Genomic DNA, 14,651 nt, shown 5'->3' on the forward strand with positions numbered 1-14,651 from the left:
AGATACAACATTTATAACAACTCCAATAAAGTTTACTTCTATTTTCAACACTACTTAATTTCTATAATCGAAATCCTTTAAAATCATTATATATGGGTATAATTTTTCTTGCTAGCTTGGTAATGTGTAATCATATTCATACTCTTTTATACTCAATCTTAGATGTTATAATCTTTTTTTAAAAATATAAATAATGACATTCATATAATTATTTTATAATTTATTTAACAACCAACTAATGGTATGGCATCACTTGTTAACAATACTAAAATTTATTTTATTTAAAATTTAAATATTATAGAAATATACTCCATTAAATTAAATTCTATATAAATCATTATCATTATTATTTATTAAAATGAAATGTCTTGCTTGGACTCACACTCCAGTGATATGACCAAAGATACACATACGTAAGGGTATAAATTTAAACTGGAAAATTAGTTCGGATCGGACCGAATCAGACCGATTGGTTCGGTTTTGAACCAGTCCGATCCGAAACCAATTTCTATATTATGAAAACCGGCCGAATTTGGTCCGGTTTCAGTTCCGTAGTTTTTAGGACTGGACTGGTTGGAAAAAATATATATATAAAAATTAATTTTATATATTATACAAAATATTTATATATATAAGTTTTTATATATGATATTAATATATAATTATATATTATATATAAAATAATTTCATATTATAATTTATAAATTATAACATAAAATGCTAATCTTAAATATAAACATTTGTAATTTATTTGATCATATGTTATTAATATAATTATATATAAGATAATATAATGTTATTGTAATTTATTAAATAAAAGTTTAATCTTAAAGATAAAAATTTAATTGATCATATGCTTTAAATATAATATATATATATTAAATTATTAATAACATTTTATCATAAAAAGTAATATTTTATTATATATTTTTTACATTTTAAAAAAATAAAAAACCGGACCGGAAACTAGTAAAATCGGAGGTATCGGTTTAGGAGAGTCACCGGGACGTAATTGATTTTGAAAAATACAATACCGGTACATACCGGTTCGATCTTAAATTTTATCTAAAATCAGACCAGACCAGTTACACCCCTACACATATGATCTTTCATTTATATCAAATTTAAAATTTTACCCTTAAAAAACTATAAAAATTCAAATTCAAATCATATCAAACTTGAAAAGCAGACGTAAATTTTAGTTGGAACAGAAGCAAATGTAAATTTTAGCAGCTTCGATTTATTCTTGGTTTCGGTTCCTCGGTTTTTCCAGGAAGCGGACGTAATGTTCATGAAATCTGGTTTGCGTTTTCGGTTAATGTGTGTTCTTCAGGGTTAAGTTGGTCTTCTTGATAATCTATTTTCATATTCCGTATATGCTAATGGATTTTTCGTTTGTTTGATGTTCAAGATCCTTCTTAATTCTGCGAGTGTGGCTGGGTAGCTGATTCAAGATAAGGATCATGGTAGTCTGGCAGAGGTTAAGAAGGAGGAGGAGGAATTTCTGTGGATTCAGCAAACGAAATTACAGTCGCTTCGTGTGCTTCGTTGTCTGATGGCAATTCTGATACCCCTGTTCTGTGTAGATCTGTTGTAAGGTATGTCTCCCCCCCTCCCTTTCTCTAACTGTAGTTCCCTTTACAATGCTTTCTGAGTGGAAGGCAGATAATTTGACTAATCCATGATCTTTTTTTGAGTTAATTTTCATTATTGGTCATCGATGCCCTCTATTTATGGGTGAAATTGGTCGGGTTTGTATCTTCTATGAAGTGTTCTGTTATTGAAGAAGGCAGGCAGACTGGCCCAACAAGACGTTCGAGTAGAAGAAGCTGGACAAAAAAAGAGCTCAGTCTCCTAAAATTGTTTTGAAATTTCTATTTTCTTGTTCAATATTCACTGCCAGAAGCTCCAGGTAGCTATATAGGATTTGTAAAACAAACTTGAAGAATATTAAATCAGTGATTATATTAATAGGAGGAACTGTAATGCAAAGGTTTCCTGTTTATACATTGCTAAAAGTTTACGAAGAAAATAAGCCCCATTTTTTACTCGTGTAAGTACCCCCATTGTGTACTCACTGGCGTCTAACATATTTGATGAGTGCACTTACTCCCAACATAACTCCCAACATATTGTTCTAAGCTCTCTCTCTCTCTCTCTCTCTCTCTGTGCAAAAGTAGAAATATTGGCAAATATTTAGGGAACCTCTTTTGCAGTCAGGAAACTGGAGGATGTTGATCACTTCGCAAATATTTTTAGGGAACCTATATGTATATATCTGCCGAGAGAGGTAAATGCCGTAGTGCTCTAGCTAGGGAACCTATTTTGCAGCCTGGAAACTGCAAACATAGATATATTCGCAAATGTTTTTTCATGATTTCTGCAGTCTGGAAATCATACCTACATATTCCAATTTCCTCAGTTCTAAAACAAATCTTGAATGCATGGAGGTTAACATAGAGAGACAGGGTCTCAATGAAATGTTCTCTCTCTCTCTCAATCACAAAGTGGCAAGTGTTGACTTTTTTGTTCTACATATTCGATTCTTGGAAATGCTTATGGAAGAGAGATTTGTTCAATGGCAGAATTTACTGGCAAGATTTCACAAAGAGGGGAAACTGAACCAAGAAATCCACTAAATGGGACACAGTTTGATGGAACAGGTGCTGCTGCAGCTGTCATGACCACTACATCTTGCATGGACGATGCTAACCATGATAAAGCACACAAGCCCTTATTAGCCCGTTTGGATTTTCCCTTGGATGCATCTGCTTACACTAATACAATATGTAATTCTGTTGAAGTCCTTCCCATCGCTTGCAAATTCTTGAATTTCCTAGAAGGTTAGGGGATTATGCCTCAGGTGTTATGATGGGCAAAGCATCTGACAATCTGTGTACAACTTCTGTGAGGACACGAGTCAAGTTTGCAAGAAAAACAAAGTCCATAGAGTTTCGCTAAATATGGTGGATACATGTCACGGTTGCTCGCCTTCTGATCTACCTTTTTCCTGAATGATATAATCAATGCTGTGGAACAAAGTGGATTTCCAAATTTCGATGATCATGTAAGGCATCCAACAACCCCGTTTTGCTGTTCTACTCCAACTTATGTGTATGGTAGTAGCAGAATCGGTACTAAGGAACTCGGCAATGACCTTTAATAATACTTCTATAATAAGGAAAAAAGAATTCCCCAAAGGCTGGTAAAGCCAACATTCCTGATGTTGCTGTTGACATTTTTTTAAATGTGATCTGCACACCTGAGTGTACTGTCTCATCTATTTGTGACAGACAAGATGTCGATAACACAGACTTCCTAAACCTGAAGTGTAGTTTCCTCTCTTTCTTTCGTAGACCTGAAAGTTCAGTTGTTTTTATCCCTCTCGAAAGATGGGCGACTTAAAAGAGGATTCAGTCTCTTTTAGATGTGGTAAATCAGTATCTACAACTGTATATCCAAATGCCAATATTTGTGCAGATACAATGTTGATACCTTGAAATGATCGAGTAATGAAGATAAGGTTGCTAACAAATTTCTCAATTTGATTCTTTGTATACAGCACCAGTCTGATCAACTTACAGTCTATTAGGCTTGCTTAAGCAGTATAGATGGCTGTGTTATGCTTATAAGATCTGGAATTGGTGCCTTTTGTCTTCTTAACAGCCCTGCATTTCTGTGGCGGACAAACCAACACTTTTCAGAGATTTGAAATGTATGAAATGGAAATCTGTGTTTCAAGTTGATCATCCTAACTTCTGGTAAATAATATACCCTATATGATTAATTCATTAGAGTTATACTATGACTGAATTGGATTCCTTTTCTTGGTAGGTATTTTCTATTGTGTGTATGCTATAAAATGTATCACAGGCTCGTGAACTACATTCAGTGGAGAGAAATGAATTTAAATAGGTGTTTATTGCATTTGCTCTATGCTATTCCTTGAGTGGATAAGATCCATTTCTGATAACTAGTAATCTTTCGAGGAAAATGGACTTCATATCCAATCAAAGGTAAGCTAAATCGACTTGAATGCTGTAAGATGTAGATTTTCCAAACGGAGAAGGTTAGTTTAGAGGAATCATGTTGAAATATGGTAGTTGGTGCTCTTTATTCTGAACATTATTCTGAAGTTGACTAGAGCGTGTACATATGATGCTTGATGATATATGCTATTCTGTAAGAAAGCAAAGTGGGTGATCCATATTCTTCTTAGAATGCATATTTGGTGATGGCATCTGTAGTCTTTACTTCATCCAGCAAAGCAGTCCTCTCATGACAACTGTCCTTGCATCACATAGTGCTACATGTTTTGTATTTTGCATTATGTATGGGATGTAAGGCGTAATTCTTGTTTATATACAGTCAGATACCACTATACCAATTCTTGTTCAATCCAGTGTTTAAGAATTCCGATGAGTAATGATATACACACAACACATTACACAACACATTATACAACAATGTTATAAAATGAGGGTATTTTTGTAAAATGATGTTACTTTTATAAGATGTTTTACAAAAATACCTCTCATTTAAAACTTAGTTGTGTAAAATATTGTAAAAAATATTGTGTGTAAATCATTTTTCTTTTCTGAAGTGACTGCCCTGAATTTCATCTTGTATGTATTTATTCTCTCTATTGCAACTCATAATTATGAAGAAAAAATTATTCTCATCAATCACTATTTACTACTCTACACTTATATCCTATGAAAAATACTTTCATATCCTATGAAAAATACTCTCACACCTTATGAAAAAGTGTGTGGAGTGTGGAAGTGAATAGTAATTACCCAAACACCTTAGGAAGAAAAGAACACTGTTAATAACTCAAAAAGTTCGTTCCTATTCTCATGATATTTTCATGGAAAATAGATGTAATTTTTGCAGAATGTGGCTTTTTAAGCCCAAACTTTGTGATTAACGAAGCAATTTTTAAATTAAATGTGCCAAGGTTTTTATATTACACGTTATTATAATGGGATTTCCTTTATTTAGCCCGTAGCTTTACAAATTTGACAATTAAGATTTAATAAATTATAAAAAATAAAATAAATGACCCGCTATGAATTTATTATTATTATTATTATTTATTTTAAATTTTATTATTTTAAATTATAAATTAATAATATTTTTAGTGATTTTATATTTATATATCATCCCAAGACTTTTGAGGTTGAGGTTGTCGGAGTCGCATGATTTGACTCTATAACCATCAAAACGGTACCGAATGGAAAGCGCGCCAAAACAAACACACTGTTGCTTTCTGCGTCTCTCTCTCTCTCTCTCTGCCTCACTGTCTTTGCTTTTTATCCCTATTTCTGACACACTCTCTCGATTCGCTCAATCCCCGCTGTTACGTGCTTCTGCTCTCTCTCTCTCTCTCTCTCTCTCTCTCTCTGCTACTTTTTCTCGATAGATTTTTCTGTTTTGCTGTGTTTTGGTTTGAGATGGTATCGTCGGAGCGGAAGATTCTTGTGACCGGCGGGGCCGGGTTCATTGGCTCTCACACCGTTGTCCAGCTGCTCAAGGAGGAGTTTAGGGTTTCCATCCTTGACAATCTTGACAATTCTGTTACGGTGGCCGTTGATAGGATCCGGGACTTGGTGGGGCCCGAACTTTCTCAGAAACTCCGATTCCATCTGGTACCAGATTTCCCTCTTTCTTTCTTTTTTTTCCCCTTTGAGTCTCTATAATCTTTTGTGTTTTGGTTTTCGAGAAAATGAGTTAAAGAATAAACGAAATTACTGGTAATGCTCATTTTTTATTTTCTAGTAAGAGAACTCGATTATGGTTTACTGAGGGCAAGTGATAGAACTCAATTAAATTTTATTAGTGTCGAATGAATGGGGGCATTCGTATTTTCATCCATTCTCCAAGCAGTTTATTGGCAATTAAACTCAGGTTGGGGTTTTGGCTTGATTTCATCGTTCTATGTGTTGGTTTGGTTGCAGGGTGATCTTCGGAACAAGGACGACTTGGAGAAGCTCTTTTCTCAAACACGGTCTGTTAATTAATCTGAGTCGCCTTTTTCTAGTTTTAATATATTTCAACACGATTATACCAATTGCAGGGTGATCTTCGGTTTTGCCAGCAGTTCTAAGATTTTCAATTTTGTTCACTTTCTTGTTCTGGAGATTTAATGTAAAAGATCTCCATAGATACGTGTGAATCATTCAAAAAAACAAAGAAGATACTTGTGGATCTTTTAAAATCCTTCTTCTTTTTTTTCTTTTCCTGAAAACCTTTTCAAGGAAAAAGAATTTGTGACTTTTTCAGAGCGTTCTTTTGTGATGCCATTTTTGCCTAATTTGAGACAGATTTGATGCTGTGATCCATTTTGCTGGCCTAAAAGCTGTTGGGGAGAGTGTTGCGCATCCCCGCCGCTATTTCGATAACAATCTAGTTGGTACTATCAATCTTTACGAGGTTATGGCAAAATACAATTGCAAAAAGGTGCACCTCTGATTTAATTTCTTGAGCTTATTTGTCTTGTTTTAGAATCCAGCAACTGTGAGTTATATGATGGCAAATAGGAATAGCAGATATCCGGAAGTGAATAAGATATCTAACCACTAAATTCTGAAGGTTGTAATGTTCAGTGTCTGATTCTTTTACCTGTCCTGAGTAGTTATAGCATTCATCTCCAGCTGTTGAACTTGAATACAGATATGCTTAATCTCAGCGTGTGCACCTTTTTGTATGGATTTCGTCACTTGTTGTTATGTTCTACCCCTACTGACAAAAGTAATATTTGCATGTGGGGAAGTAGATGGTTTTCTCATCATCTGCAACTGTTTATGGTCAACCTGAAAAAATACCTTGTGTTGAGGATTTCAAGTTGCAAGCTATGAATCCCTATGGAAGGACCAAGGTATAAATATTTTGTCCTCAATAAGTTTTCTTTAGCAATTCTTTGTATACTACCCATGGGTTTTCTTGTGTTCAGAGGAGTGCTTTTTCTTTTTTCCCCAACATTGTATTTATTTTATCTTTCTAGCTTTTCTCTGAGGAAATTGCTCGAGATATTCAGTTGGCAGAGCCAGATTGGAGAATTATACTACTTAGGTACTTCAATCCTGTTGGGGCTCATGAGAGTGGTAGAATTGGTGAAGATCCAAAGGGTATCCCAAACAATCTCATGCCGTACATACAGCAAGTAGCTGTTGGGAGATTGCCTGAGCTTAACGTATATGGTCATGATTATCCAACAAAGGACGGTAGTGCGGTATGTTCTTTTTCCAGTAAAGAATCTTGAGTAGGATTGGATAAGATTTCTGATGCACCTGTTTAATGTAGACCATATGTAGTTGTGTATTCCACTTAGAATAATTTGTAAGCCTCGTACTAATATTTGACTTTCTGTCATCGCAAAACTTTAATTGAAGTGACTTTCTCTTTTGCTTACAAAGTGGCAATTGTGCTTCTGATAAACAGATCCGAGATTACATCCATGTCATGGACTTGGCAGATGGTCACATTGCTGCTCTTCGGAAGCTTTTCACAACAGAGAATATAGGTTTTCATTTTTCATCATACATATTTAGATGTTGATGAATTTGCTGCCACCTGTTAAATGTTTGTTGTGCATTCAACAATTTCCATGTTTTTGAGCCAATACATCATCTTGGGGTTTCTACAACAATCGTGCTTTAGCATTTGGGTAAGGTAAAAGTGAATTAACAGATTACTCTTCTAGGTTGCACGGCCTACAACTTGGGGACGGGCTGTGGCACATCTGTGCTTGAAATGGTCGCTGCATTTGAGAAAGCTTCTGGCAAGGTGACTCCCCCTCCCCCTTCTCTCTTGTAAATATTGGAAAAATGCTAATTTTTTCTTATATTACGTGTTTTAGAAAATCCCCATTAAGCTATGCCCAAGGAGGCCAGGAGATGCTACTGCTGTTTATGCTTCTACAGAGAAAGCAGAGAAAGAACTTGGATGGAAGTATGCGGTTATTTTATGCTTTTTATATGCATTTTAAGTTGCATTACAATGGCGGCATTCTTTCATGTTCCTGATGCTGCAACTTTGTCTATGAGATGGATCCTCTATAACTTACTTGATTGTGCTACTACTCTGACTATCCTATGGCCATGATTATATTGCTGATAAATGTCTGATAATGTTTGTATGTCTCTTGGCAATGATAGTTCTTTCAGCTACATTGGTGCTTTTTTCAGGGCGAAATATGGTATTCAGGAGATGTGCAGGGACCAATGGAAATGGGCAAGCACCAATCCATGGGGATACCAGTCCAAGCCATGATATGGTGCGTAATGTACGAGTTGTACAAACCCTTTGTTATCACATTTTACCGGATCACATTCCACATTTTTTGAGCTATCTGCCTAGCCATCTAGGAAAATAAATTTGTTAAGTAATCTATATAACATATGTAATTTTCGAAGCAATAGTTTTGCTTCTGTTTAGCCTCGTCATCCAATTTTTATATTAAATGTCAAGTTTGATAATTTAAGATAATTGAAATACCATGTTACATAAGTATGCAATTTGCAATTTATTACAATTAGAAATAAAAAAATGTTCCCTTCAAATTACTGTTTAATATGGGTAATTCTGTCATCGTTGGGATAAACTCTCACCTAATCAAACAGATATGAATTTCAAAGTGGATGATCTTTGATCAATCTTCCCCAACTCTTTTAAGTTCCTTAACAGGGATCCGAATGACCCAAATAATTTCAGATGAAAGATTCAAAACCTGCCGCTAGTTGTGCTTAGACTCTGGAGTCTGCACTTCCAATTTTTGCCGTTGTGATTACGCCATGAATCAGCATGCGATTTTGGTTGTGGCAGCTCCCGTCGCTACAGGTTGCTGACAGTGGAGGGTGAATTTCAGTATCTTACGCCCAAAAATAAGCTTCTCGGTAATGAAGCAAATCGTAAAACGAAGCCTCTTTATCTTTTGCAGTGTTATTGAGGGAATTTTGTCTCTTCAAACTTAAAAGCATCCAAAGAAAGTATATGCAAATTGCACGACAAAGTTGATAGGGCCGTGCCGGTTTCGAGGCGAGAGAGGATAAGCCGTAGCTTTGGCATCAGCATTTTTTGTCATCGAACAAAAATAAAAATAAAAATAACAGGAATCATTTTTTTTTTTTTTTTTTACTTCGAAATAAGAAGAGAACATAAGCTGGCTGAAGAAGGTTGACGTGAAATTTTGCTTTCCATTGCCTGTCTTCTTCCTCTTAGATCAAGTGGGTCTCCTCAGCCATCGACAAAAAGACAATCCACTGGTTGGAGGAATGACCATTAACCATTACACCAAGGGGATCGGCTTGCAAACATTGTCATTCACATTCCTACTACTAACTACTACAAGAACCCAAGCTCTCTCCATAAATAAGTCAAATTTGGACTATAGGAGTCCCCAAATTCAGCAGAAGCAAGCTTAAGGAGTCTTTACGAGATAAAAGAGCCAACGGAATGAAATGAAAGAAGATAGAGATGTGTTAGTTATTTACTGTTGATCAACGGCCTATATTTCTCCAGTGGTATCCTGTAGTCTTGTCCAACACCCAATTCCAATATGCATCATTTGGTTTACTCCAACCCGCAAAAACCCATTATACATTGTTTTCTGGAATGACGGGTGGAATTGTTAAATAGAAACGATTTCAGCCTAAAGTAGTGCACTGGGGGTCAGATTTTGAGGTAGTGATTAATAGCTTCTAATCTTACATGTGGCCTAAATCAATTGATAATCAACTGGCAAAACCAAGTTGAGTGATCACGCCCATTTTGCTAACTCTGTTTCTTCAATAACTTATATATTCTTCTTTTTGTAATAAAATATCTCTCCCGAAGGATGCTTCATTGGTAGCATCTACCTGTTAGTGGGTTACCTCCTCATGTCATCATTTTAGTAGCAATAAGGGCCACACGCCAGATTGAGCAAAGCTGCATCACTCTGGAAAGCAACCATCATCAATTCATGAATTTTGAAACTTTCCTTGCCATTGCCACTTGTACTTTCTTGTCAGCTTACAAGCTCTGTAAGAGAATTGTCTGATGATGCTTCGGGTTACTCATGTAAGACATTGCATTCATGAGCAAACTCCTCAAGCAACTTCCCTACTTAACACCCCCCCCCCCCCCCCCCCCCCCCCTTCTTTCCAAAAAAAACCCTTCCCTACTTATTAGGCAAAAGCATGGATAATTCTTTTGGTGGGGTTGGTTTGTATTTCTTTTCCCAGTAAGAACTTCAAGTTCCGCACAAAATTGTCATTTATGTGGAGCGTCCCTGTTTAGTGGATTACCTTGCAATCAGCAACTGATGCACGAATGGACTAGCCCATAGAACATACATCTAATATATCCGGACAGAAGCAAGGAAAAAAAGGCCATAGAAAATTTATCTATGTTGATTCAGGAAGATAGTAAGCTGATGATGTAAAATGTAGTCAACTTACAGCTAGAGTTTTCACTTCAGTTATAACAAGCTTGCCCTCTGTGAACTCACAAGCTGTAATGGGAATGCCAAGCTGCTTCTGCAGCTTCTTCACGACAAAAACTTCTCGCTCTTCACATATGGTTACCACAGTACCTTTCCTACCAAGCCGACCCGTCCGGCCAGCTCGATGTGCATAATGAATTGAGTCTGTGGGCAAGTCCAGATTAACCACAAGATCACATTCTGCCACATCCAAACCCCTGGCCGATAGCTCATTTGTCACAAGAACTCTCAACTCCCCATTCTTGAATTTTTTTAAAGTTGTCGATCTAGCAAGCTTCCCAAGATCACCATGAAGTTCTGCAGCTTTCATCCCACGAGCCTCTAGCTTGAAGACAGCATCCTTCAGCTGCTTTGTGTGGTTCATGAAAGCTATAATGGACTTGGCATCAAGTGCGTGTACACATCTTCGCAATGTATCAACCTTGTGTTGTAACTTTGTGACACAATGGTAGTGTTTTAAAGAGGGGGGCAGGCTCTCTACCGCTGGCTGAGGCTGCGCATTTGAGTTTGAACCTGAAGTGGACATGGGCCCCGACAATTTAATGGGTCCCGACGGAGGGAGGGATTCAAGTGTGGTGACTTTTTTGGCTTGGACAAGGAGTGGATCATGACCCCAGCTCCTGGCTGCCCTTATTACTGAAAATGGCACTGTTGCAGACACCATGATGGTCTGGCGTTCAGACCGTTGGGGAAGTGTGCTTTTTGCTCCACGAGGGTCTGCACCTGATCTCCTACCTACATGTTCTAGTATTCGGTGCATGTCCTCTCGGAAATTAAATGAAAGTAGCTCATCCACTTCATCTAAGACCAAGAAACGACATCCATGAGTGTGAAGCTTTCCAGATGCACTAATCTCAGCAATCCGACCAGGTGTACCGACGACAATGGCTGGCTTGTTTTTCTTGAGAGCTTCTTCCTGCCTTGATCGGTTTGCACCCCCTACAAGCTGCTGAACCACCCTTTTGTCTGCAGGTCCCAAAATCTTCTCAACCTCCCTTACTATTTGCATGCCCAGCTCCCTGGAGGGAGCCACAATTACTGCTTCTATCTCCATTTTCTTTGCAGATTTCCCATCATCATCATCAGAAAATTTCTTCATAAGAGGGCCTACTTCAGAGAGTATAGGAAGAAGATAAGCCAATGTTTTTCCTGAACCAGTGTAAGACTGAATCACAACATCGTGACTCTTTAGTATGGTAGGAATCGCTGCAGACTGTACATCAGTTGGAACCGTAAAGCCTTCACCCTCTAACCTCTCTATTAATAAAGGCGGGAGGCCAAGCTCAGAAAAAGATTTTGCCGCAAATGGAGCTGACTCTATTTCAAGCAATTTTTTTCTCTCAACTGCCTTGATTTCATTACTTCCAGCTGCATTGAGTTTCCTCTTAGGACCTTCAATAGGAGAACTCAACTGCTTATATTTATTTGCTTTGTTCTTGTCTGTTGCTTCAAATTCACTCTTGTGCCCAAGGTTTGCAAGAGTGAGGAGCCCAGAGTCCCGCTCAACCCTACTAAAAAAACGTATGCTTCTGTGCACCCAAGCTGTCCTAGACACATGTGATAGCTTCTTGAAAGGTGACGACTCACCAACAAGAAGAAGCAACCGTGTTGAGGTTAATGTTGGCATCCTCTGTAAAGATTTTTTAATCAGTAATCATTTAACTTCTTTGCAATAGCTTATTCCGGCAGCACAAGAAAACCCCTGGCTGCTCAAGCTCAAGCTACAATTTTAAGATAATAAACTATGATGCAACAAAACAATTATCATCTAGTTCCTACACATCCCAGAACTAGCTATTCAACTTATCTACAACCCATATGCTCATAAAAATATATTTAAAGTTATCACAATGTAGTAAATGAGCAAACCAACTAAACAAATAAAAATCATCAAGGAATGGGTGCTAAAAACTCAATATTCTGGTTTTTCAAGTTCAACTGTGAAATTGCAGAATATAGAACAGCTAGAGCAGATAATAAAATATTTTCCACAGATAAATATATCAACTGAAACCTTCCAATCATTTACATTCTTTCATAATAACATTTTCATGTATCAGCCATTCATTATAAGGGCGCTAAAAGTTTAGAACTTGCTTCTAAACCAAACGTTTTGTTTGATGATGCTGTATAATTCTTATTCGATATCATTAGTCTTTTATCTCAGTATTACTTATACAACATAATCGAACACTGAGATTCCTGATTCTTTAATCACTTGAAGCCAAACAAAACCCATTACCCATTGGTTGAGGCACTTTGTCAAACAACGGTCGTGCCAAATGATGGAAGTGTGTAGAGTTCGGAGAAGGAACTAGATAGAAACTGAAACGCGTTATTAATAAGGCCAAGTTTTTATTTCTTTGGAAAACCAAGAAAAATAACTCAAGCCGTCAATGTTCTATACCCACAAAATGGTCAAGCGAAACCAGATAACAAAAGTAGGACTAAAATATTTGTCTTAAGAACTAAGATTCTCACACTTGGAAGAACCAAAAGATAGATAGAAAGAGGCGAAGTGAGAAGCATACTTTCAATGTCGTTGGTAGCTCAAACGATGTTCCCCGTGGCCTTCTTGCAGAGCAGAGCAGAGCTCGGATGAGAAGATGACTGCTTCGAGGGGATGGTTATATTGGTTTGTACTTTGTATCGCAAACTCAACCACGAATAGATCAAGTGTTACGTCGTCGTTTGGAGCTGTGCCGGCGCTTGTCCCGTGTTGGAGGCACAATACTATAAATTTCAATTTCGCATTTTATGATTCTCACTAGTTGATTTAATATATTTTAAATAATTTTATATATAAATCACATAAATATATAATCACTTTTCTCTTCAAAAAAAATATATATATAATCACTTTAAAATATGGCATATTAGTAAATACGATAAAGATGACAAAATACAAGACAAAAAATAATATTTCATTTCAGTTTTATTACAATCTTCAAGTAAATATTGCAATTATTATTATTATTATTATGATATTTTTTTTAAGAAAAATGTCATCGGTCATTCATTCATCAAGAGAAATTTACATCTATAACCAGATACATTTAAGGATATCTCCATATCAACTATTTGGAGCTCTACCAGTATACTATTGAACTGGTCTGGACTTCACTACTTCTAATACTCTCTACAGACAAATGTCCACGAGAGACCATTATGTCTAAATAGAGACCCAATCTCACATTTCATAGAAAGGGAGGAGTCAACATTTATGGACAAACCAACCAAGAAAAGAACTTCTTTTTGTTTTTACTATACAATAAGGAAAACAAGAACGAAAAATGATGAATTACAGTTTGGACTAACTCCGGTAGACTTTGACAACGTGTGAAGGCAATAAGCTTATCTCTTTTCAGCCACAAAATTCAGATTTGAAAGATCTGGTGGTAACAATTCAAGTGATCCGGTAGGTGTGGCGAGAAGAGCTATTGGAAGGGGTGGAGTGTGAGGACCACTCGCGATGATTTATGCAAAACTGCCATTATCCTATGAAAGATTTACGGTCTAGGAGTCTTCTTGTACTACATATGTCTCTCGAGAGTTGCCGGAAAACTGTAAATCTGACTTTTTCAACCTTGAAGGAAGAAAAATAAACTAAGAAAAGAGCGATAGAGATGGAGAATGAAGATGAAGCTTCTGGCGAAACTCGGATCTGTAGGCTTTGTTTTTTAATGATATTATAGCATTAATATTGGTTGAGTTAAATCTTTTGGTAAAGTTTGGCTAATATACTATTTTTTAACTTTTGGCCACCTGCTCAAAAGTTGAATCCCATATCAGATTAGTCATCTTATTCTATATTAATAATATTTTTTATTTTTATTTTTACTTTCTAAATGCGTATTCTTTTATTTGTTTTGTTAAATACTTTTTTCATGTTCATTTTCAATTTTTTCCAACAACCTATCTATCAAAATATATAAAATCAGCACATCAACTTAAATTAACTTTATTCTTAGACACAAAGTATCAAAATAGGTACAAAATCAGCTTTATGCTTATATCCAATAGCCTAGAAATAAAAGAATAAATTAGATAGAAGTCATTATTGAAAGCATATATTTTGTATACATGATGTGGCATCATCTAGACCACACATCTCCCTAAGTGAATGTTGTGAACAATTAACTAGAAGCAGCTATGCAGTAAGTAC

At 36.3% G+C, this 14,651-nt stretch overlaps 2 protein-coding genes across 8 annotated transcripts; one reads left to right on the forward strand and one right to left on the reverse strand.

Moving 5' to 3' along the window:
- The first annotated feature begins 1,136 nt into the window (after positions 1–1,136).
- LOC121234524 (bifunctional UDP-glucose 4-epimerase and UDP-xylose 4-epimerase 1-like) lies at positions 1,137–9,175 on the forward strand. 7 transcript variants are annotated; one of them, XM_041130486.1, is made up of 15 exons: positions 1,137–1,320; positions 1,412–1,598; positions 2,586–3,067; positions 3,835–3,853; positions 3,930–4,016; positions 5,426–5,651; positions 5,961–6,010; positions 6,327–6,462; positions 6,779–6,880; positions 7,007–7,234; positions 7,444–7,525; positions 7,706–7,788; positions 7,862–7,953; positions 8,190–8,278; positions 8,716–9,175. In XM_041130486.1, exons 5-14 carry the CDS (start codon positions 3,994–3,996, stop codon positions 8,272–8,274), a joined length of 1,107 nt encoding a protein of 368 aa, XP_040986420.1. In that variant the 5' UTR covers positions 1,137–1,320; positions 1,412–1,598; positions 2,586–3,067; positions 3,835–3,853; positions 3,930–3,993; the 3' UTR covers positions 8,275–8,278; positions 8,716–9,175. The 7 variants fall into 7 exon arrangements, with proteins under 7 accessions (XP_040986420.1, XP_040986418.1, XP_040986417.1 ...); XM_041130484.1 differs by lacking the exon at positions 8,716–9,175 and adding an exon at positions 3,563–3,761 and having other exon boundaries at positions 1,139–1,320; positions 8,190–8,465; XM_041130483.1 differs by lacking the exon at positions 8,716–9,175 and adding an exon at positions 3,563–3,715 and having other exon boundaries at positions 1,139–1,320; positions 8,190–8,465.
- A 1,201-nt stretch (positions 9,176–10,376) lies between these two features.
- Positions 10,377–13,168, reverse strand: LOC121234523 (DEAD-box ATP-dependent RNA helicase 47, mitochondrial). The gene is made up of 2 exons (XM_041130481.1): positions 13,018–13,168; positions 10,377–12,116 (listed from the first exon to the last, which is right to left on the reverse strand). Exon 2 carries the CDS (start codon positions 12,111–12,113, stop codon positions 10,434–10,436), a length of 1,680 nt encoding a protein of 559 aa, XP_040986415.1. The 5' UTR covers positions 12,114–12,116; positions 13,018–13,168; the 3' UTR covers positions 10,377–10,433.
- Between the last annotated feature and the right edge of the window lie 1,483 nt (positions 13,169–14,651).

Source organism: Juglans microcarpa x Juglans regia, chromosome 6D (assembly GCF_004785595.1).
Source record: "Juglans microcarpa x Juglans regia isolate MS1-56 chromosome 6D, Jm3101_v1.0, whole genome shotgun sequence".
Lineage (NCBI taxonomy): Eukaryota > Viridiplantae > Streptophyta > Magnoliopsida > Fagales > Juglandaceae > Juglans > Juglans microcarpa x Juglans regia.